Below are 22,861 nucleotides of genomic sequence, written 5' to 3'. Positions count from 1 at the left end.
GACTCTAGCGTAATTCATCTTTATCAAAACCATGAGCTCTTTCGAGACCAAGCTCACACAGTTGGACCTCTGTCACAACTGCACAGAACACAAGAAGCCCTAATCCTTGTTTCAAATCATCATGTAGCCAACTTCACCTTCACTAAACGACACTGAGAAAGCACCTTTGGACAGAAATACAGGCCACTCCAACTCACTACACTCAACAACTTCCTGTTTCCCATGTGCATCGACACCAGTGCGCAACTGGACATCAGCCCTACCTCAAGCTGAGCAATGCCATTCGAAACATGACGTGGGAAAGCGCCATACATACCATATGAAGTGACCACAGCCTCTCTTTGATCACACTTCCTTCCTATGCCCAACGCGAGATCACCCGCAAACATTCACACATCGAATGGGGCGACCTTTGCATCATGCAAAGCGAGCTCCAAAACATGTCCATTCAGGACGTCGACGGATGGATTCAGACCCTCCGCAACGACGTTGTTACACATAAACAGTACGTAGACACACCTCCATACATACAAGAAGTAGACACTCGACTAGCATGCCTCTGGGAGGCACGCAGCAGTCTCCAAACCATGTTGTCACAACTAGAAACAGTGGAAACGCCTCGCAGCACTCCAAGGCCAACTCAACTCTCACTCTGAAACTCTCAACCATGAAAAATCGGGACAAATCTGCGATAGAATGTCCAGCCACCTTGGCAGCTTCTCCTGAATGAACCATGCAGCAGCACATTACACTGCTCATTCACAACACACCACTCACACCCATAGACCTAATTCATCAACTCAAAACTACATGCTGCACCTGGTTCTAACCACCTCCTCCCAGCATACGCAGGTACACAAAACCCAGACCTCGACGCAGACATCACAGAACAGGAGGTTCACTTTGCCATACAATCCCTGCGCACCTCCTCGGCACTGGAATTCGAAAAAATCACTAACACAATGATATGCTATCTAGAAGACGTATCCATCACAGAGATCACAGAATATTTCAATGATTGCTGGAAGACACACGTCCTCCACTAATACTAATCATGGTGTCATTCCCAAACCTAATAAACTTCTATGAGCTCGAAACCTTAGACCCATTTTTCTTGCCTCTTGCCTCAACTTATGGAACGTGTAGCACTGAACTGCCTTACAAATCACATAACCGAGTGCAAGCTCTATCCAGACAGCAGGATCGGTTTCAGTCCCCACCTAGAAGCACAAGACAGCACACAGAAAATCCTACATAACATCCTCGTCCCAGCCCACACTGAAGCCGTAGTACCCTCTTAGACCACTCCAAGACCTTTGACAACATCCACCACACACTGCCATAATAATCAACTTTCCCCATCAAATATCAGACATAAATGTATTCTCACATTCGCACCTTCCTCACTAATTGCATCGTGGAGGTTCATATAGGCCACTGCTACTCTTACCTCTACACCCTTCAAGGAGTGGGTACCTCACAAGGCTCTGTACTATCCTCATTACTATTCAACGATGCCCTCATCCCACTATCTGCTTCTCTCGGCCACATACTGCACCTCCAACACATGCTCTGCGTCGATGACATCACCCTGTGGACCACAACGGGCAACAATGGGCAAACAGCTGACACTGTCCAACAGGCAGCTGCCCACACACAACAGTACCAACAGCCTCACTCGCTCCCCAACCAAATCTGAACTTCTAATCACGCACTCAGGAACCCGCACCCTCTCTACGACACCCACTGACATAACTTGGAGGGTCAAATCATACCAGAGGTAAACACCCTACGCACATTTAGCCTGCACTTGCAAAACATCAGACACAACAGTTTCATTGTCAAAAAAATATAAAAAATAATATGCAGCAACTGCACTGGCACATCTCATCCAGCACTTTTACACCAAACACTATGGGCTTAAAGAACCCAATATATGCCGCCTCGTCCACAACTGCTTACTGAGCCGCTTTTTGTATACCATCCCATATATAAAACTATACCAGAGGGAAGCCGACACCTTAGAAGCCCTCCTTAGAAAAGCAAACAAAACCACCCTCCATCTCGCTGCTCACACACAAACCTCAAAACTCCTACGAATGGGACTCCACAATACATACGAGCTCAAAGAAGCTCACAGACAAGGTCAATATCTCTGGCTCACTAAAACTTGTACAGGCAGACACATACTTGACAGACTCCATATCAACGTACCCGCCAAATATTCCCAGCTCCTCCCCTTCACTAAAGGAATATACTGCAACCTTCTAGTCAAACCCCTTCCACTCAACACACGCCGATTACCACGCTGCACGCACAGCGACCCATGCGCGTGCTCTCCACAAATGCTACGGATTCAAGCAGGACACCATATGGGCGGACGCGGCTTGCACAGCTGTTGCCCACTAATCTCAGTCCCCCTCCTACTCACCTCCACTCCAGATTCGGCAGAAGAGACTGCAATAGCTGCTGCCATCGCCCACACTGAAGCTCGGTACATTCTTTCTGATCACCGCATTACTAATTCGCTAGAGGCAGGATCCACGAGACCGCCTAACGGATGCTACAATCGATTTCTCATGAACTACCCTGCCAAGTGGAACTGATCTGGGTGCCTGCGCACTTGGGAACCCCTGAGAATGAGACCTCCAATGTACACACCAACTTAAGAGATGACATGCATACCTTCAGCGAGCTGAGCTGTTGAGCCAGGAGTCAGCTCACCCCCTCTCCAACCCACCCACAAACCTTTTACCTTCCACTACCAAATTCTGTGGCACCGCATCTGCAGACCCAAACCCTCCCCACCCCCTACCAATTATTCCGCATGCACCCGTGTGCCTTCGCTCCATCCTGTCCTCCACCACTGCTAACGCATGTCCTCGTATAGTTTCCTGCTGATTGCGTAGGCCGCGGATGTGCTGCAGCAACATGGACCAACAGAGACCTAGTGCAGTGAGACAGTGCCTGGCCCAGGCTTGCAGCAACACTGCACGACATTAAATTTGATCTCTCTCTCTGCATTGTGGCACAATCCAGCACTTTGTTTTCCAGCCTGCAAGAATGCAGCAGCCATGTAGTGGTACAGAATTTATCATTTATCATTGCTGCAATCCGACTGTAGACACTATCAGGAAATAGGAAATGAACTGATGAAACAAGCGCAAGTTACTGGCACTAGCAAGCGACATTTGGATACACAACAATGTTTGGCCACAAGTGCAAATGACCGGGAGTTTCGCAATTTCCAAGCTTGGGAGGTTTGAATACTTCGAACAGCAGAATGTGCAATGTAAATCGAAATGACAAGTACAGTCGAACCCAGACATATCGAACTCGAAGGGGCTCGCGAAATAGTTCGATATACAGTCGAACCTGGATATTTCGAATTTTGATTATATCCCCTTGAAAATCCCATGTAAAAGTATAGGAAAGCTGCGTCGTATATCGAACTAAATTTCGCCGGTCGTTCGATATATCGAACTCCCCACCATGCATTGGATGGCGCGACTCCCCCAAAGACGATCGCATCACCTCAGCAGTTTGCCACGTCTCGTTTTCAAGCCACGCACGGAGGGAATGAGAGGACACAGCTCGGCGACGGCTGCAGCAAAAGCCCTTCCCCCAAAGGCGCGCGCACCTGCGGTGATCGCTGCCGCGCTAGCATGTGACGTTTGCAAGTCGTGTGTAAAGGAACGAGAGGGAACCAATGCAGCCGTGGTGTTTGGGAGAGGGGAAAAACGCGATAGAGTGAAGCACAAGGGTGTGCTTACTCTACTGCTGAGCTTTATCTCTCCCCTTCCTCTCTCTTTCCCGGTCCCGTTTGCCACAGCATGCACTACGCATGCGCGGACAAGCCAGCTCAGCCCGTGGCAGACACTTCTCCAGTGTGTGTTGTGAACGCTCTGCACGCGGCGGCTGGCGTGCGATGAGCATCTCGTGTCGTCATGCTGAACATGCGCAAGCTAAGGCGGCCGCGAACACTAAAAAATGGCAGATCTATTTTTTTTATGCTAGAATCGTTTATTTTTGATGTCGGGCTGAACATATGCTATGGCGGCTGCGGAGGTTAAGAAGTGGCAAATTCTTTTTTCTTTTGCGAGAGTTGTTCTTGTCGGGCTGAACGTGCGGCGCAGTGTAAGCTATGGCGGCTGCGAATGTTAAGAAGCAGCAGTTGGTTTTTTTTTTGCGAGTTGTTCATTCTTGCATCTATGAATCAATGAAAGCATGCGGTCGGCTGCGGTCATGCCACTAACTTTTAGCACTGTTCGCTACAAACGGCATTAGCAGCTATCACGCTTGCCAATGATTTTATAGCAGGGGAATACACTTGCCCCACCTCAAGCACGGCATGATAAATCAAACCAGGCTTGTGCAATCAAGCCATCACGCGGGCACTCTACCAAGTCCGCTCCCTGCCATCGCAGGATCTATGAAAAGGGTAGTTAAAAGATAAACATGTAGTGGCGTTATCGCTGCGCAGCATCTTGGCACGCTGCCAATAAATGAGCTGTGGATGCGACGGCTGAAACGTGCCACAGAACGCTTTTTTTTTTTTCAAATTCTCGGGGGCAAAAATGGGGAGTGTGTTCATTATGCGAGTGGGTTGACTACGCGACAAATACCGTATCATTTTTCACGATCGCAAGTGGTGTCTCAAGCAGATTTCTGCATATCGAACTATTTTGCAATCCACTTCAAGTTCGATATATCCGGGTTTGACTGTATCTATAATTAGATATACAGAAATCAGCTTGTGACGGCCCTTACGATGCGAAAAAACGATACCGTATTTGTCGCGTAATCAACCCATTCGCAAAACGAACCCACCCTCCACTTTTGCACCTGAGAATTCAAAAAAAAAAAAAAATGCGTTGAGGCCAGCTCACTCACATGCAAGCGATTGAGCGATTTCAGCAACAAGCGACAGCGACAGAGCGAAAAATTTCAAACTTGTTGGAACTGCGTCCCTCTCGTCGCTCGAGCCACCGCGGTAGCTCAAAACAAGGTTTCTGTGTCGCCGCGGCAGAAATCGCGAGCGTTTTCGCTTGCATGTCGATGGCACGCATCCCTCCGTTTTAGTCGTCTCATCCACAGCTCATTTCTTGGCAGCGTGCCAAGATGCTGCACAGCGATAACGTCAGGGCGCGTTTATCTTTTGATAGCTCTTGCGGTGGCGGGGAGCGAACTTGGCAGAGTGCCCGTGATGGCTTGATTGCACAAGCCTGGTTCGATTTATAACACCGCGCTTGGGGTGGGCGTCATGATCGCAGCAGCTGACCGCGTGCTTTCGTTGATTCATATAACATGCAAAGATAAACGACTCCCGCCAAACAAAAAAAAAAAAATCCTGCCGCTTCTTAACGTCCGCAGCCGCCATATCTTACGCTACGCCGCGCGCACAGTACAACGATAAGAAAGGATAACTCTCGCAAAAAAAAAAAGAAAAACAAAGAGAGAGCTGCCGCTTCTTAACGTCCGCAGGCGCCATAGCCACATCAGCCGCCGTGCGCAGAGGATTCACAACACACACTGGAGAAAGCATCTGACGCCTGTCTAAAAACGGGCTGAGCTGTTTTGGCGTATGCGTAGCGCGTGCTGAAGGAGAGAGATAGCTCGGCAAAAGAATGGGCACACCCACGCACATGGCTTGCAATTGTCATGTGCTGGCGCGCGGGAAACGATGACTGCAAAGCGCGCGCCTTTGGGGAATGGGTGCAGCGCTGCCCAGACCAGCCGTCGCCGAACTGTCCCCTCTCATTCCTTCCACGTGTGGCTTGAAAACGTCACGCAGCAAACAGCCAAGGGTGCTTTGGGGAAGGCACACTTTCCAGTGCGTGGTGCAGAGTTCGATATATCCAACGACCGGTGAAATTGAGTTCGATATATGACGCGGCTTTCCTGTACTTATACATGAGATTTTCAAGGGGATATTCCGTGAGTTCGATATAACCAAAATTCGATATATCTGGGCTCGATATAACCGGGTTCGACTGTATTATTCGCTAACTAATCAAAATTTCAAAACCCTTCAAAACCATTTGAATTTTGGAGAAAAGAGGCTGTTATATTTTTCATGTTCTGTAGGCTAGGTAGCCATGACCGTTCAAATACCTATTGGCAAGCCAGGAAGAATGCCACTACATGTGTAACAAGTTCCTCCTGAATGTTTTTGCTCAATCCAAGAATGAAAATTAAATTCTAAGCAATAAATAAATTGAATAACAAGAATACCTATCACTTCCATTCGAGGCTTTGTCTATGGCAGCGTTTCTTGCCACGGTCAAGTGACTACAGTACTTGACCAGGCTGAAACAGTGCTTTGATAGCTCTGCCCTCTGACTGCAGTTTAGGCAACTCTGCACAATGTCAGTACAATCTCCACAGCGAAACCAAGAAAGGGCAACTTGTCTGAACACTGCTGTGACTGCCCTAGTAAAATCTTCGGGGAGTGCACTGTTGGGGCAAGAAGCAAGAATTGATGCATAAATGAAATAATAGAGGCACATTTGATTCACAAAAATGCAGCCGTGTGCATCGGGACTCCATCGACGAATTTGTCAGAAAACAAAATTGCGTTTCTCAATAGTCATAGCATAAGCGTGTAATGAGTCTAATCTTGTTTCTCTTTTTTGGAGCGTTTTCTTCTGTGTATATGCTTCCGCGCTCCAAATAAAGTCGCAAGTTTGCATTTTGTCCCTTATCTCTCTTCGGGCTTCGTCAAAATGACCAAACTCCACCAACTAGCCCAAGAAACAGTCTTGCTGAGCTTAAAAAGCAACAAGAGCAGCACGTGGGCCATAATTAAGAGCTTTTCAAGACGAGCCCAGTCACTACGTGTCACGCACCGTCGATTTGTTGAAATGAGAGAGGGCCAAAGATGACGACGTGGCGCTGCCAGCCTGAGCAACCTGGGGCCACACCTGAGCCTTGTGCACCACAATCACATTGGGCTTGGCACCACTGTGGTGCAGTCCGGTGCCCAGGGCTGGCCGCAGCCCTGTGGGACCGGGGCGCTGGTTCACACCCGATGTACTGGGAGTCACCGTTCTGCTCAGGGTCCGGACGATGCCAGGCTGCGATGCGGTGATCACATTCACGACCCGAGGCTGGTTGCCTGCAAATTTAGCATGGAGAGGCATTGAATAGACTGCTGCATGCATTATGCAACTCCCACTGGTTCAAATTTCTATAATATGAACCACTTACATGCTCCTGCCAACAATAAATGCTCTGAACGGCTTCAACATGACACATTTACAAAATGCTTTTGGTCGTCTACAAGGTCAAATTGTCTTGAGCTCACTGTACTTCTTTTCGGATACCACTAGGCAATTAAACAGCAGACAGCATACATAATGTATGCTATAGGAGCTTACAGTGTACGTCTGCAATCTTCAAATGACAAAGGTTCCAAGAAAAGTTGGTCAACAACTAACTTTGCAACACACTTCACTAAACATTAGCCACACAAAAGCTAGTGGGACAGTAACAGACTCTCACAGAATCAACCACGTTGTCTACCTTCAGTCTGCTTGCCAAAGTTGACTGTGTAACACAGTGTCAGCCCAGAGCAGGCACAAGTGTCCTTTCTGCATTCACTGTAACGGCTTCATGTTGTTGCTAGATCAGGTGATTTAATTTCAGGAGTTGCTGCATGTACAGTGCAGCCCACTATAACGATATCAGAAAAAAAAAAGCAACGAAAAATTCAATTGTTATGACCAACTCTCATTATATCCGGAGCATTACAGAAAAGCACAGTCTGCACATTTACGCCTTTTCACGTAATTTGCACTTTTTCACGTAAGCGTCTACTTTGAATGCTTGTCGCGAATCTGCCAGAATCCAGTGCTTGGTCAGAACAGATAAGGCTTAGTGATTTGTCTGCACCATGATGACCCATACAACTTAAGAACACTCTATGAATGCATTTCTGCGTCACTGACCTTGTCATAATTTTTTTATTGATTTCTTTTTTGACCCTGAACAACCAATCCCAAAGCTTACACCGCCTCAGCACCAACCTTCCTTGGCCTCCAGAATGAAGCTTTGGTTTGGTTTTCGAGTTTAATGTCTCAAAGCGGCTCTGGCTATGAGCGACGCCGTGTGGAGAGCTCTGGAAACTTAGACCGCCTTGGGCTCTTTAACGCGCACTGACATCGCATAGTACACGGGCGCCTACCTTTTTGCCTCCTCCGAAAAGTGGCCACCGAGGCCGGGATTCGATGCCGCATCCTTGGGAACAGTAGTCGAGCACCCTAACCACTGCGCCACCCCGGCGGGGTGTAAACAAAGGTGGCCATCATCGATCATGGATGTAACGAACATGTGTGCGTAAAAATTTTGTCCACTCTAGCCCCTGTTCTGTTTGCCCATTATAGCTGGAGTAGCTATAAATCACAGCTGCTTAGAAGGCACTGATTCAATCACTGCAACTGATATGTATGTGGGAGATGCTGTTTACTATCTGCGATTTATTTTTCCAGAGGGGCAATAAATATTTTGATTATTTGACTACACCTGATCGTTATAAACAACATATTATTGTACAGTGAAATCTCGTTACTACAAATACCATATTAACAAGCTTTTTCAAATTAACATATTTTTTTAGGATACCCAGCAGATTTCTTAAGTTTTCAATGCAAAACTATTTCAAAATTATGAATTTCAAAATAGCGTATATTTCAGAATAACGCAGTTCTTTTCTTTTTTTTTTTCTATAATCTAGGAACATCAGTATTACGAATTCAGCTAAAATTAACAGCGCCGCAGCTCGCAACTGTCGTGAGAAACAGAAACCGCCATTTCTGTGTGTACCAAGAAAGTTTAAAAAAGAACTGCTGAAGTGGAGGGAACGCCTCTGATCTGAAGCCGCGTGCCGCCATTTTGCCATAGGAAAAAAATGAGCCGTTCACCGTTGTGCGTAGTTGGTGCGGTGGCTTCTAGATGTACAAATCGAGCGAAAAAGGGCTCCAGGATTATGTTTCACTTATAAGTACCAATTTTTAAGCATATTGAAAACTTATGTCTGTCGCGGCGCATGCTGACAGCTCGTAGTCTGCCTTGGCTTTCCCATCTGACGATCACAACTTTTTTCTAAACAGGTTTCCCAAGGACCCAAATGTGCGAAGTATATATATGGGAGCGGGCTGTCCGGGGGGAAAGCTGGCAGCCAAAAGAAGGGGACCATTTATGTACGATGCACTTCACGGCGGACTGCTTTGACCGGTCATTGTAGTCATTACCACTCATTGCTAAGCATTTTTACTCGTTTTCTGTCATTCGCGGTCATTCCAAGTCGTCATTTGACATACTGCTCATTTCGTCGTCATTAGCTGTCATGATGAGTCATAATTGTTATTTGTATTCATTACCTCTACAAAGTCTATTATAACCTCTATTAATCATTAACTACCACCAACAATCACCGTAACAATTAAAACCCACAGGGGGACAAGGCATCAAGTGCGGCGGGCGAGATGCGGCTCCTGTTTCTTGCCCATGGCAACATGGTCGAGAGGCTTACCTCCACCCATTTGAAGGTACAGTGAAAGCTCATTATTCTGACCCCATTAATTCGGAAAATCAGATGATTCGACGTGCATGCGAGATCCCTACAATTATACATAGGAGTCTATGGGGCAAAATTCTTGTAAATTTGAACAAATTTTGCCGTGTGTCGGTTAATTCGACCTCACTCTGCAGCCCGCCAAGTCAGTGCACAGAGAGCAAAAAGAAAAAAAGAAAAAAAAAAAAACACAGCCACGAGCGGCGCTACAGTACGGTTGGTAGGCTATCATATGGTTATCATCAGCAGTGCGAGAGAGGGCGAGGGAAGCGAGGTTAACGGCGACCAAAGCGACCGGCGTCCTTCTTTGTGCTTTGCTGTATTGCAGCAGTCGTGTTGGTGTCGTCCGCTGAGGGGGGACGCGACCTTTGAAAACCGAAAAATCGCGAAACAGTCGATTTTTGGAAGATTATATATTGCGGTAGTATGTCTTATAAACTACCATTTCTGTAATTATTAATGCCTAACTTGCCGTAGAAATACTTCCAATTAATTATTTAACAAGCAGCGGCAGCCACGGAGCAGCAAGCAAGCACCGAAAATTCCCAAACTTCGCGCGCGGGCCATTTCTCTCCCGCCGGACTGAGCGCTGCCATCTTGGTCTTGTTTTGTTTGTGAATTCTTGCGCTTTTTTCTGCCCCCCCTCGACGGCGTGGTCAAGACATGGCTTGCTTCCGATTGGGAGTCTCGTGGCGGCTTTCGAGTTCCCCGCGCGCGAATTCAAGGCTGCGATTGGACAAAGCGCGCGCTCCCCGAGAACACGGGGGATCGAGCGACTACTATTGGCTGCTGCGGCCGCTGATGCGTCGGTCTCCGCTGGCTACCTCCCCGCATTGACTGCTCCGGCTCTTTGCTTGCTGTCGTTGTTGGCTGTCTTTGTACTTCGTGCGTTCTGTTCGTTTTTCGCCATTTTTGCGATCGCCGGATTTACGATCTCTTGTCACGGTTTCTGAACGGTTTCGTGCAATGTGTTAAACGTTGTGTGGTCGCTCACGGTGCCTCAAGATGTGACACGCGTTCAGCGTAGACTTGGCTAGCTCTCTTTTTTCGTTTCGGCGCTTATGCTTATGCCGCGAAAGATAACCCGGGAAGTCGCTTGCCGCGTTTGGGCTGCTCCTCGTTCCTCCGGCGAGATGCCGCGAGAGATAAACCGAGAAGCCGCCTGCTGCATCTGCGCCACTCATCATGCCTTGGGCGGAATGCAGCGGGGGAATCGGGAATGCCGATAGTCGTGGCTTGCAGAGCACAGGATCAACGGATCTCAGCATGTGGAAAGTGGTCCGCGGCACCAAGGCGTCCGCTGTAGCCGATCGGCTAGTCGCACAGATGTTCGTTGTAGCCAAGACGGAGTGCCATAGCCCTAATGTACGTTTTGACGGTCGCACCGGACTTTTTCGTGATAAGCGAGTGTTCGTCTTAAGTGGGGCTGTTATAAGTGGGCTCGACTGTGCCTGAATAAATGTTTGAGGGCAAGGCAAACCCATGTATTCAAAATATGTCTAGAATTTGTCATAATTAATTTGGTTAATCAACATAAGTATAACAAAAACTCCAGTGCTATGCTATTTTTCAGCAAGAAAATTTAGAAAAAGGGCTTTGTCTTGCCCTGAGGAACCTATCTAGGAATCAGCATGACAAATTGCACAATGCCAGTGCCTTTTGCAGTTTCTCCAGGCCTGATATAAAGGACCTATTCAAACAAATTTGATATGCTTCTGTAACCTGAGAACTAGCATGCACAATTCTATGCATCTTGGTGGTTTTTCATTTGTTAATGTCATAAGCCTGTCCTGAAAATTTCATCATGATAACTTGAGAAACAAAAACGTTACTGTTCTCTCAACCTTTGAGAGCCGTTTTCTCAGAATCAATTTTTTGCATGGTGTGGCTGCTAGGGAAAGTCATATCTCAAGAACCGCTTATTGAATTTTCATGGTTTTTTTTGTTACATACCTAAGTACATTTCTGAGGGCAAGACAGTTCGTTTTTTTTTTTCAAAATATTTCATGTGTAATTAGGGGCAATCAATTAAAATATCATTAGGTCAGGCATAAATTTTAACACTAAATTTGGGGCTGTACTAAAATTTTTCAAAGAGGAAATTTGGAAAAAGGGAATTGTCTTGCCCTGGGGAAACTATCCAGGAATAACCATAACAAATTTCACACTGCTAGCACATCTTGCAAATTCTCCAGGCTTGCTCCTAGGGACCTATGTAAACTATCTTGATATACTCCTCTAACTTGAGAACCGATGAGCCCAGCTCCATGAAACTTGGTAGTTCTTCAAATGTGAGTACTATGAGTACTATGAGCATACCCTGAAAATTTCATTCAAATATCTCAAGATATAAAGAAGTTAGTGTTCAAGGGTGGCCTCCCCCACTATCAACAGCAAGTCTCGTTTTGGCGTGTGTCATCGTATTACTGCTACGATCGCGGTTATTTAACTTACATAAGGCAGCGCCTGTTTTAGTAATTGCGCGTTTTGCAAGCACAATACCTCAGATTGGCAAGGTTGGTGTTGTCCGCTTAACCCTATCGACAGCAAGTCTCGTTTTGGCGTGTGTCATCGTTTCCGCGTGTTGCTGCTATGATCCCAGTTATTTAACCGTACGGCAGCACCTGTTTTGGTAATTGCAAGCTTTGCAAACACAATACCTTAGATTGGCCAGTACAACTACCGTATTTATTCGAATCTAAGCCGATAGTTTTTACTGAAATTCCGAATACGAAACTGAGGTGTCGGCTCAGATTCGAGGATGTGGCTGCACAATCGCCATCGCCATCGCGGTATTGCGCAGGTGACTAGCGTTGGCCTGTGGGTAGGCCTACTTGCAATTGCTAGCGTGTCTGTGGACTCTCCGTGTGGTTCTTTCGATTTGTGAACTTCGTTTCCTGATGCGATGGCGCCTACAAATAAGCGGTGTCATTATACCGCTGCTTTCAGGCGGAAAGTTGTGCTTGCGGCGGAAAGCTCGTCCAACCTTCAAGCGCAGCGAGAGTACGGCGTGGACGAAAACTGCGCTGCAACCCGAATGGCATTTTCCGGACCCCGCAGAGGCCGTCACCATGTGGTGGAAGAAGAAGTCGCCAAGTTTGTTAAGACGCAGAGGGCCGGAGCACTTCCTGTAACTACAGAACTTATTCAGGCGAAGGCAAGGGAGGTCGCGAAAGCACGAAGCATCGCGCGCACTACGTTCAAGGCAAGCAGAGGCTGGCTTCAAAGGTTTATGAAGCGGTTTGGTTTCAGCCTACGGCGACGAACGTCAGTGTGCCAGAAGCTGCCCGGAGATTTTGAAGAGAAATTAATTTCTTTTCAACGGTACATCATAAAGAAGAGGCTTGAAAAGGGGTACGCACTTGGGCAAATTGGAAATGCCGACCAGACCCCAGTTTACTTCGATATGCCCATGGCGTACACAGTGGCCGAGAAGGGGTCAAAAGAAGTAAAAATGCGTACTGCGGGCTACGAGAAGCAACGTTCAACCGTAATGCTTTGCTGTACTGCCGATGGACGGAAGATGCCACCGTACATCATCTTCAAGCGGAAGACTCTTCCTGCGAAAGAAGTGTTCCCGAAAAACGTCATCGTTCGTGTGCACGAAAACGGATGGATGACTGCGGCAATGGTCGAAGAATGGATTAGACTCATGTGGCAACGTCGACCAGGGGCGTTGTTGTGTCGGGACTCCCTCCTGGTCTTGGACTCGTACAGCGGACACTTGACAGACGGCGTGAAGGCTGCACTATCACGAGGTGGGACAGATGTAGCTGTAATACCTGGCGGCATGACCAGTCAGCTGCAGCCGCTCGATGTTGCCATCAACAAACCCTTCAAATCTAGGGTGCGCAAGTACTACACTGATTGGCTGACAGAACAAGACCACGAACTTACTCCGACAGGTCGCATTAAACGCGCATCGCTAAGTCAAGTGGCCAAATGGGTTGCAGCAGCGTGGGAAGATATTCCCGCGGAGATGATCGTGCAGTCATTCCGTAAATGCTGCATTTCAAACGCCCTGGATGGTACTGAGGACAGCGCGCTGTGGGAGGAAGACAGTGATAAGGAAGCCTCCAGCGAGGAAGACGACGAGTGATCAGTTGGCCTTCATTTGATTGAATAAATGTCTTTCTAGTCCTTTCTGTCGGCTTGCATTCGAGGTTTTTTTTTTTTTTTTTTTTTCGGGTTCGCGAGTTTTGGGGGGTCGGCTTGCAATCGCGGCCGGCTTAGATTCGAGCAAATACGGTACCACACAACACATACTCAGTAAGCTAGGCATCACTATTTCCGCAAACAATGCATCCCTAAGAACACTCCCTACCCTCATTTACACCTCAATCTATGCCAAACCATTACCACGGAACATGCACCCCCACCATGACCAAGGTCGCAGGAAGGCGCGCGCCGCAGCACTCCAAAAATGGTACGGGAATGAGTCCGATGCAGTTGGGGTGGATGCCGCCTGCGATGAGCCACTACGGTTGTCCACAACCCCCCCATTTCCCCCCTAACTTTCAAGCTTCCATTAGGCACCATCCCTGAGGAAGCTGGGGAGACCGCTACAGCTACTGCTCCGGCATACACAGATGCCAGTTACAGTGGACTCCCTTTAATCAAAACTCGATGGGGACAAGGAAATCTGTTTCGTTTATTACCAGTTTTCTTTAGAAGTCGTGACCCTTAAAAGCTTGTTAAAAAGTGCCATTTCCTCCACATTGAAGACGCAGCTCGGCTTGTAATTTGCAAGGACGTCTTGAAGCTTCTGCTGCTGCCAGTCAGAGCAAACATCATTATCTACCATGGCACTTTCATCTGCTATTGTGCGAAAAACAAGGCCGTGGTGCTTTTTGAAACAGCTTAACCAGCCATCGCTGAATTTAAAGTCTTCAATTTTGATCTGTAGTGCAATGTCTCTCGCCTTCTCCTCTAAAATAGGCCCGGTCACTGGAAGATTGGAACTTCGAGCATGCTTGAACCACAGGAAAAGTGCTTTCTCAAGGTCCTCATGTTCGGCCAGATGCATCCTTTTCCTATCATGGGCAAAAGCGCCGCTGTTATATGCTTTTTCAATCTTGTCCCGATACTTCAGAATCCCTGAAAGCGTGCACTTTAGGATGCCATGCCTTTTCACGATAGCAGTTTCCGACTCCTTGGCACACATCATCAAAAACTTTCATCTTGGCTTTTAAGGGGAGACACCCCTCTTAGAACATTTTTTTCTTATTTATGGACCGATTTGGATTAAACTTGCATCACTTATGTATTTTGACATGCTGATTTTAAATATATAATTGTTTCTTTTGTAGAGTGCATTGTTTTAAGAATTTTGCCTAATTAATGTTCTTTAGTTTTGTAAATGTTGCCTTATCATAATTGCATATATTTCAGTCTTACTGCACTCTTCAAGAAATGATACCAATAGCACAAATAGTTCAAGAGATATCGCTCCTCCAAAACTGCAGCACCCTCAAAAATGCTGTTTCGAGAAAACAAGGAAAAGCATGTCAGAACATGTAGATCTAAATTATGGCAAGGTTTGACATATCAATATGATCAGAAATAGTTGGAAAGTAGGTTAAAGTAAAAGTTAATGTTTTATACCAATTTGAGCCAAAGTTACACATAAAAGAAAAAAAAAATAGACTCAAAGGAAAGGTCTATTTTAGTGCCAAGACTACCTTTTCAGTAAATTTTCCGGTATGGTCATTACATTTACCTTGGTGTCAAAAGATACAGGAGGTTAGGTTTAAAGAAAATAACTAGCAAGAGCAGGGCCAGAAATATTGATCTGGTGACTGTCCAAAATTCAATTTTGAGAAATCGGCAAAAAATGTTTTGGGCATATATGTTTGAATTACCAAGGCTAACAGTAACTCGATAAAATTAGTCATGACTGGTTTCTGGTGTGGATGCACCGTTTCCCATCGAGATAATTGTGCCTGCAACTCAAAAGCAAATTTATTTCCAGAAAGTTTGTGATTCTGCATGCCGCGCGTGACGCCGTTTCGCGATCGCCGCTGCTGCCGCGCCACTAACTTTTCCGAGTGCTCGATCTGTCGCGCCCATGAAAACTGCTTAGGTATCACTTTTTCAACTGCATCGTCACGATTGCGATGCTCGCAAGCAGCAGGAATCGCCTCGAGGAAATCGTTTGCTCTCCTATCTGTTGCGCCGAGCACCACCGGCTACCCCCTTATCGGCCCATCGCGGAGCGTCGGCGCTTCATCGCTGATAGCTGATAACAGGATGCGGCGTTGCCGCGTCACCAGCGCGCCTCTTATCTCTATCTTTTTTCGATTTCTCGGCCAGAATGAAGCTCGAACCTAAATTTTCCCCGTTTTACGCCGCGGTCGTGACGACGGGACGTTGCTAAGCCAGCTAGGCCTACGCGACCTTTTCAAAATGGCGCCAGGCCGCAAGCAATCGATGCGGGCAGCCAACCAAAAGTGGTCATTTGTGTCACATGCTTTCGGAGCCCAACAGCAGCGCGTGTTTCGCGCAAATTTGTCCCTTTGTTTTCTGCTTCGGATGTTTGCTCACGGACGCAGATTGTGACATGGGAATAGCCTGAATCACCATCTTTCGAACGAGACCAAAATGATGCCTGTGGAGCGCGTATTTCTCGATCTGCGCTCGATCAAACCTCAGCGTGATTTGACCTCAATTTAAAGGGCAAACGTTCAGATTTGAATTTTTGGAACGCTGTAACGTGCAAATTAGGTGGTATTTTTCAACCAAAATTAGCAGATAGTTGTGGAAACATCTCAGGACTGCAAAAATGAAGAAATAGAAAATCCGATTTTTAGACCGATTTTCGGCCGCAAAGAGCCGTGTCCCCCCTTAAAGACAACGCATTATGGGGATGCTTTCTAGCAGCTTCTTCCATACTGCACGCCGGTAAGAAGTCACGAAACACAGCCACTGAACACAGCCACGGAACAGAGCAAAATGGCACCCGCACAACAAAAAACAAGGCGTGCAAGGTACTAGATAGGATTGGATTCTGGATATCAACATCAACAAAGACGACTCATGCACAGTTTCGGTTTCGTTTATCCGTGTTGCAATCAAAATGGGGTTTCGATTGTTGAGCACGACTCTGCACTGATTGTATATAAAACCAATGACTTTTTTTGAAATTGCTTCATTTAAAAGGAGTTTTCGTTTATGCGGGTTTCGTGTAGTGCGCGTCCACTGTATGTACTTAGCGATTCTAAAACTGCTATTCTAAATTATGCCAGGGGCCGGGTTCATCCTTCAGCACACCGCCTGCTGCACACACCGGCACACCGCCTGCGGAGCACCTGGCAGCTGTTAGAGCTATCATAGTCGCTCAAATCCGTGACGATAACAAATTTCTTTGCCAAATAAAGATACGTCCTATTGCGGCAAACATTGTTTTTTGTTGTTCATTCGATATTTCGACGTTCAGATAATTCAACAATTTTTTGCGGTCCTGTCTGTGTCGATTAATGAGCTTTTACTGTATAGGCGACCTCCGCTCCAGCAGTTTTCTTTTAACCTCCTTGGTGTGTATAGTCCGTGGACTGGAGCTATCATCATCAGCATATCTAGTGCCAGCTGCTAGCACCACTACAAAGCTGTGGTTTAATATGCAGTAGCGAGCAGGCCTAGCCGCCTGTCTTTTTTCTTTCTGTTTTGTGCGTACATTGCCAGTCGGTCGTTCGTGCCATTTGCGCGTGCAGGACGGTATATATATATATATATATATTTTTTTTTTGTCGCAGATTATCATTTTGCGAAGTTTGTGTGAGATGTGACGATGATTGCAGCCAGCAAACTGCCAAGAAGACAGGAACGCAGCTTTCACTGCCATAAATTGACGCAGGGAAAAAGCGAATCGGCCTCTGCAGACAGCTGCATTGCCCCATTGACCACCGCGATCGTTTTGAAAGACCGAGACAAGGTTCTCAAACTTCAGGGAGCAGTGAAGATGAGGATATATAGAACTGTTTTTTTTTGCATATGGACAATGTCTGTACATTCATCGCTCGGTGCAATCACGCACCCGATGAGGTGTTGTGCAATGTGGAAGGTGTATCTGCTGTAGTGGTGTAATGTAATGCGTAGTCGTATTTGCTGCACGTAGCAGAAGAAAATAATTGATTTCTTCAAATAAATCAGCTTAGATGTAAGTGTAACACTTTCATTTTAGGTTTTGCTTGTCTACACACGTGCCTACTGCTAAGGTACGTCATTTTCATACCTAGGTTTGACCACTGGCTTATAATCGCAGATTTTTCATTACACAGAAAAGAACATAGCAAACTATATTTTGCGGTTCTGCGAGATTTGTTATATCAAGCTTTGACTGTACATGGTATTGTTATAAGTGAACTGCACTGTATGCACCACATGATCATCGACATTTTATAGCAGTTTAACATCGCTACCTCTTCCTTGAGAAAAAAAAAAGGGGCTTCCGCACGGTATCGAACTCTGTGCATCCATGATATTTCAAACCTCCGAGGTTAAAAAATGCATCACAATATGGCCACTTCTCTTCACAGAGATAGATACCAGGTAAATCTTATCACCCAAACTTCCAATAAAGGCATGCCGATGATCGCAAAAAATAACTTGATACTGTGCCATAATAAATGATCATATCACACACCTTGCACTGACATCTGTACTACATTAATAGGTCTACACACTTCAAGGGAAGCCAAGCCACAGCATTAGGAACACTTTCCTTTCAGCCTGTTGCACAGTTGAGCCTACGCTCTCACCTCTCCAGGTTGTTCATTCGCAATGGTAGCACCAATACAGTGCTTCGGCTTCAGATCACTCGGAAACAAGTGGGGGGACACTTAAGATCAGCCTCTAAGGGTATAAGCAATACAACAGAATTAGTGGCCAGCTCCCCTTGTATATTCTTTCACATCAATTCAATTTGCTGCTCGCTTAATCATCACCATCAGCCAGACTATACCTACTTCAGGACGAAGGCCTCTCCCACAGTCCTCCAATTAGCCTGGTCCTGTGCTAGCTGCAACCACTTTACTCCTGCGAACTTCTTAACCTCATCCGCCCACCTAACTTTCTGCCGCCCCCTGCTACGCTTTCCTTCCCTTGGAATCCAATTTGTTACCTTAAGTGACCATCAGTTATCCTAAGAAGGTCTCCTCCCTTCCCACACATTGTCACCCTCATCAGGAGTAGCATGCTAGGCTCACCACCAGGCAGACATCTCCTGTTGCCATGAAAATATATCTCTCTCTCTCATTAGTTATCCTCTCTTTGCACTACATGCTCTGCCGATGCCCATTTCAGCTGCTCGCTTAATCAGTCATCTTTTCTTTGTGCCCCAATTATCTCGCACATCCTCATTAGCATACATTCATAAGCTAGCACATTATGTGAAAGACCACCTGAAACATGCATAATCGTTTGCTTTAACCACACCTTACAGACGCACGTGCCTGTGTGACCTAAGCGCAGCAAGTGTAGTTTGGGATCAAACAGTCTTTCGAAGGCTGGATTCCAATCTCATCCTCCCAGCTCAAAGGCAAAGGCAGTCCCTGCCAACTCTGCCATGTTGTGTGGTCCCATGACAGTACTCAAACCAACAACCATTCAGTGCATTGCCATGTCACCGGCCACTATCACCTGCCAAAAGCCAAGCCCGTCACTTTTCACTTACAACGATGACAATTCCGGCACCGGATTTTCTGAAGAACAAGTGGGTCTGTAATGCTGTTGCATAAAAAAAAAAAGATTTAACACATAACCACAAAGGGCCACACACATCACGGGAATCAATGGCAAAAATGAAAGTCTGGCAAGCTGTGTGACAAAGGCAACACAGACAGACGGGCGTACTTGTAATAGAGACGGTGGACACCCGTGGCGTGATGCTGAGGGAACTGGACGAGGAGGCAGTCACGATTGGAGAGCCGGGGCCTGCCTTGGTCCCAAGCTTGGTGCTTGAGATGGGCAGCTGGCTTTGAGCAATTATCTTCACTGCTGCACCAAGAAATGAGGTTAGCAAATAAACTGGTCAGGCATTCACGTCCCGCCACAGACTTAAGCAGTAGCATGTAAACTATGGCAGAACCCTGCAGGATCTCAAGAAAATAAGCCAAAGTTTCTTACTACCATCAAAACTAACAAAATTCGTAAGCACAAGCACGAAGAATGCATTCGTGCAAATCTCTTTACGGCTAGGGAGGTTTATTTACAGCTGTGCAGACGCAGCTCACTACTGAGGGTGCGTACAGCACAACTGGCAATTACAACATACCACTGTGGTTAGTGCATCCGTATCATTCATAGCAGAGCGGGAGCGTGTTTGGAACATCTGAAATTCTGCGTGTTGTACACAATGCTTTATGGCTGGGGAATTTTAAAATTCGTCATCATCCCAATATGCACATCAACTAGGTTTGCGTCACCAAGATTTTGCTGTACATTCCCTTTCAACTCTGTCAAAATGCGTTTTGTTTCAGCTTGACAGAGAGGAAGCTTAACAAGGAAAGAATGATTTCCGCCACTTACTGCCCTCCTGGCGATATTGCATGATAGCCCCCTTGGGCACGGAGATGGTGGCCTTGCCATACGATGGGCATGGTAGCTGGGGTCCACTGGGTCCGCCTAGTGTGATGGCAGTCCCAGTGTTGCCTCGCGGTAACCGCACAGGCATGCGCGGGTTCACCGTCACTGCCCGCGGCCGTGGACGCACCGTGCCGGGTTCACCCGCTGCTGGCATGGATACCGACGGTACTGCACCACAGAAGGATGACAGCGCGTGTCAAATGCACGGTGAGCAATAGGATTTTCAGAAACCCTGATACTACCACATAAAAGTATGACACGCTGCAACACAAATGCTGCAACACAAATGGCGCAAGTAAAACGCTTGTTTTAAACCTTCCATGCTCACTGATCCAATGACCAGTGAGAAGAGTACTGATCAAGCATTTATGCAGGGCCACTTTTGATTGAAAACGATACCACTGCTGTCTGGCTGAGTGAGGTACCATTAGCTCTCCAACCATTGAACAAGGAGAGCTCATCCTCGCCACTGTGTCTAAAATATTTTTGGACGAGTGTCTGACCACGTAGGATAGTTTGTCATATTGAGGAATGTGGACTAACAGCAACATCTGCGGCTTAGGTCATGAGCTGCTCGGTAGCTAGTAGCGCCGCTGGCCTTTGCTTTCGTTGTGTTCTACCGCTTTAACGCATTTTTTACGCAGTAAGCTGGATTATAAAGATGCAGTCTGGTGCAAGCGATGCATTACTGGTTGGCCCATTGTCCCAGAAAAGAAGCTTACCTTTGTCACTACTGCTTCTTCGCCAAAAGATTCCAATTCCAACACCGGCATGAAATAATTTTGGAACACAAAGACACGTCACTAATGCGAGCTGCCCTTCCGATGAAGCAGTTGACAGCTCGGAGGAGCAATAAACTTCATTATGCCAGCAATCAAAGTCAGCAGTAAAAAGAAAAAAAAAAAATTTGGTAAGATTTTTCAACAGACAAAACCTCTTTTCCAGAAAATACGTCATTGTTGCTGTGAGCAAGAAATTATGAGCATGCCTCCGGCAGGTGATAGTTGACAGGTGACACGGCCAGGCACTGATTGGTGATTGGGTTGTGTCATCACGACCACCTGACAAGGCCAAGATGGAAGAAGCTCCTAGGCCACGCCCAGGAACGTTAGCAGGGTTTGGTTAAAGAGCAGCTCCATACTCATATCGGGTGGTCCTTTACATAATGTGCTAGCTTACGACAGTACGCTGATGACTACGTGTAAACTAATATAACCACAAATTAAGGGATTAGTGGCTAAGCAAGCAGCAAAGTGCATGCAAGTGAACGGGGATCCACAAACGGAGCCACAGACAGGAGGAGCCATTAAATTCGTGCCGTAATAATACGGGGGTCTCGAACTTTTCTGCCTCAAGGGATCCAAGACAGGTCACGTAATATGTGCCAACAAACCCTCTATCACAATCTGTCCTCAAAAGAGTCACTAATAAAGCAATGCTGATTGTCCATGAACCATTGCTCTCTTTTTTTGTTTTTTCTACCGTGAGCTCACTTATGAAGCATTTGTTTGTTTCCTTGCTTTCGGCAATTAGTTCGTTACTAAAATACCCATCTTTTACTCATGCTCAGGCCTTGAACTCAAAGGCAATTCGAGCTTTCAGTTAATTTTGGCATTTTTTCTAGTGCCTTGAAGGCCGAAGTAACGAGAATTCACAACAATCAGCAGCAATGTGATAGCTCCCCCCGATTTAGTGTGGGTCCCTCCTGTACAAACAAAAATGAACAAAAGGTAAAGGGAATACTGCGTAAAATTTCTACTGGCATTTTCAGTAGGGTATACAATTGTGTGCAATTCTAATTTAATTTTATTCGAAAATACCATGCGAATTCTGAAATAAACTAGATAAACAGTGTTTGCTACTCTTTATTTTTCGTTTTTTCTCACAGACCAGACATTCAATTAGATATTCAAAGGCATCTTTTTTCCCATATTCATACTCAAATCGTATTCGAAAAGTTCACATGCCTACAACACAGCAAACTACAGTAGAATCTCGATGATACGAATTCCAAGGAAGCACGCAAAATATTCGTGTCATCCCGAATTCGTATGATCCAAAACAAGTCAACTTCCACATGGGAATGAATTGAAAATGAACCAAACTTTATTATGGCAAACTACTTGCGGCCGAAGAAGACCGTAATGCTTGTCCGCACTTTTTTGCTGTTGAGGTCGTGGACAAGCTCCGCCTGAAAGGCATAAAACCGTGCCGCGGTTTTGTCGCTCACGCTGCCGGCACTTACGGTGCGACGCAGAACGTCCAAAGCGTGAAGAGTATCTGCCGTAGACGGCGGCTGATCACACTCGTCGTCAGCGTCCCAATCGCTGTAAGGCTCATTTTCGCAATCATTCGTTTCATTGACCAAGTCTTCAATAGACCTCAGCCCACAGGTCGCGACGTTGTCGTCCGCGGTAACGAAGTCCCAAACCGAAGCTTCAGTTTCCAGATTGTCCCAGCCATCAATCGCGAGGTCTTCATCTGGCTCTTGACAATCTCCTACCGAAGCCGCATCAAGTCCGATGGCAAATCCGCACTTTCTAAAACAGTTCGAGATTGTGTCTGAAGTTGCCCCATCCCACGACATGGCTAGAAAGTGCAAAGCATCTAAGAGACTGATCCGCAAGTTTGCTTTTTTACGTCAATTTTCGCCAGCAGACGCCTCACTAGAAGTCCTTTAAAATAATGTTTCACATTTCTAATTAT

General features: G+C 46.4%; 1 protein-coding gene across 2 annotated transcripts in view; it reads right to left on the bottom strand.

Moving 5' to 3' along the window:
- Positions 1 to 22,861, bottom strand: part of LOC146199915 (uncharacterized) — a 105,690-nt gene that overhangs the window by 33,272 nt on the left and 49,557 nt on the right. Inside the window, exons 9-11 of one of the 2 annotated variants that reach the window (XM_084595293.1) lie at positions 20,099 to 20,323; positions 19,424 to 19,567; positions 6,849 to 7,117 (exon numbers count right to left, since the gene is read on the bottom strand). In XM_084595293.1, the coding sequence (XP_084451419.1) occupies positions 6,849 to 7,117; positions 19,424 to 19,567; positions 20,099 to 20,323 (638 nt within the window). The remainder of the gene's footprint in view (positions 1 to 6,848; positions 7,118 to 19,423; positions 19,568 to 20,098; positions 20,324 to 22,861) is intronic. The other variant, XM_084595294.1, reaches the window with a different exon arrangement.

Source organism: Amblyomma maculatum, chromosome 2 (assembly GCF_055883805.1).
Source record: "Amblyomma maculatum isolate TAMU_Amacu chromosome 2, ASM5588380v1, whole genome shotgun sequence".
NCBI classification, from domain to species: Eukaryota; Metazoa; Arthropoda; class Arachnida; order Ixodida; family Ixodidae; genus Amblyomma; species Amblyomma maculatum.
This window is presented reverse-complemented; position numbering and strand designations above follow the sequence as displayed.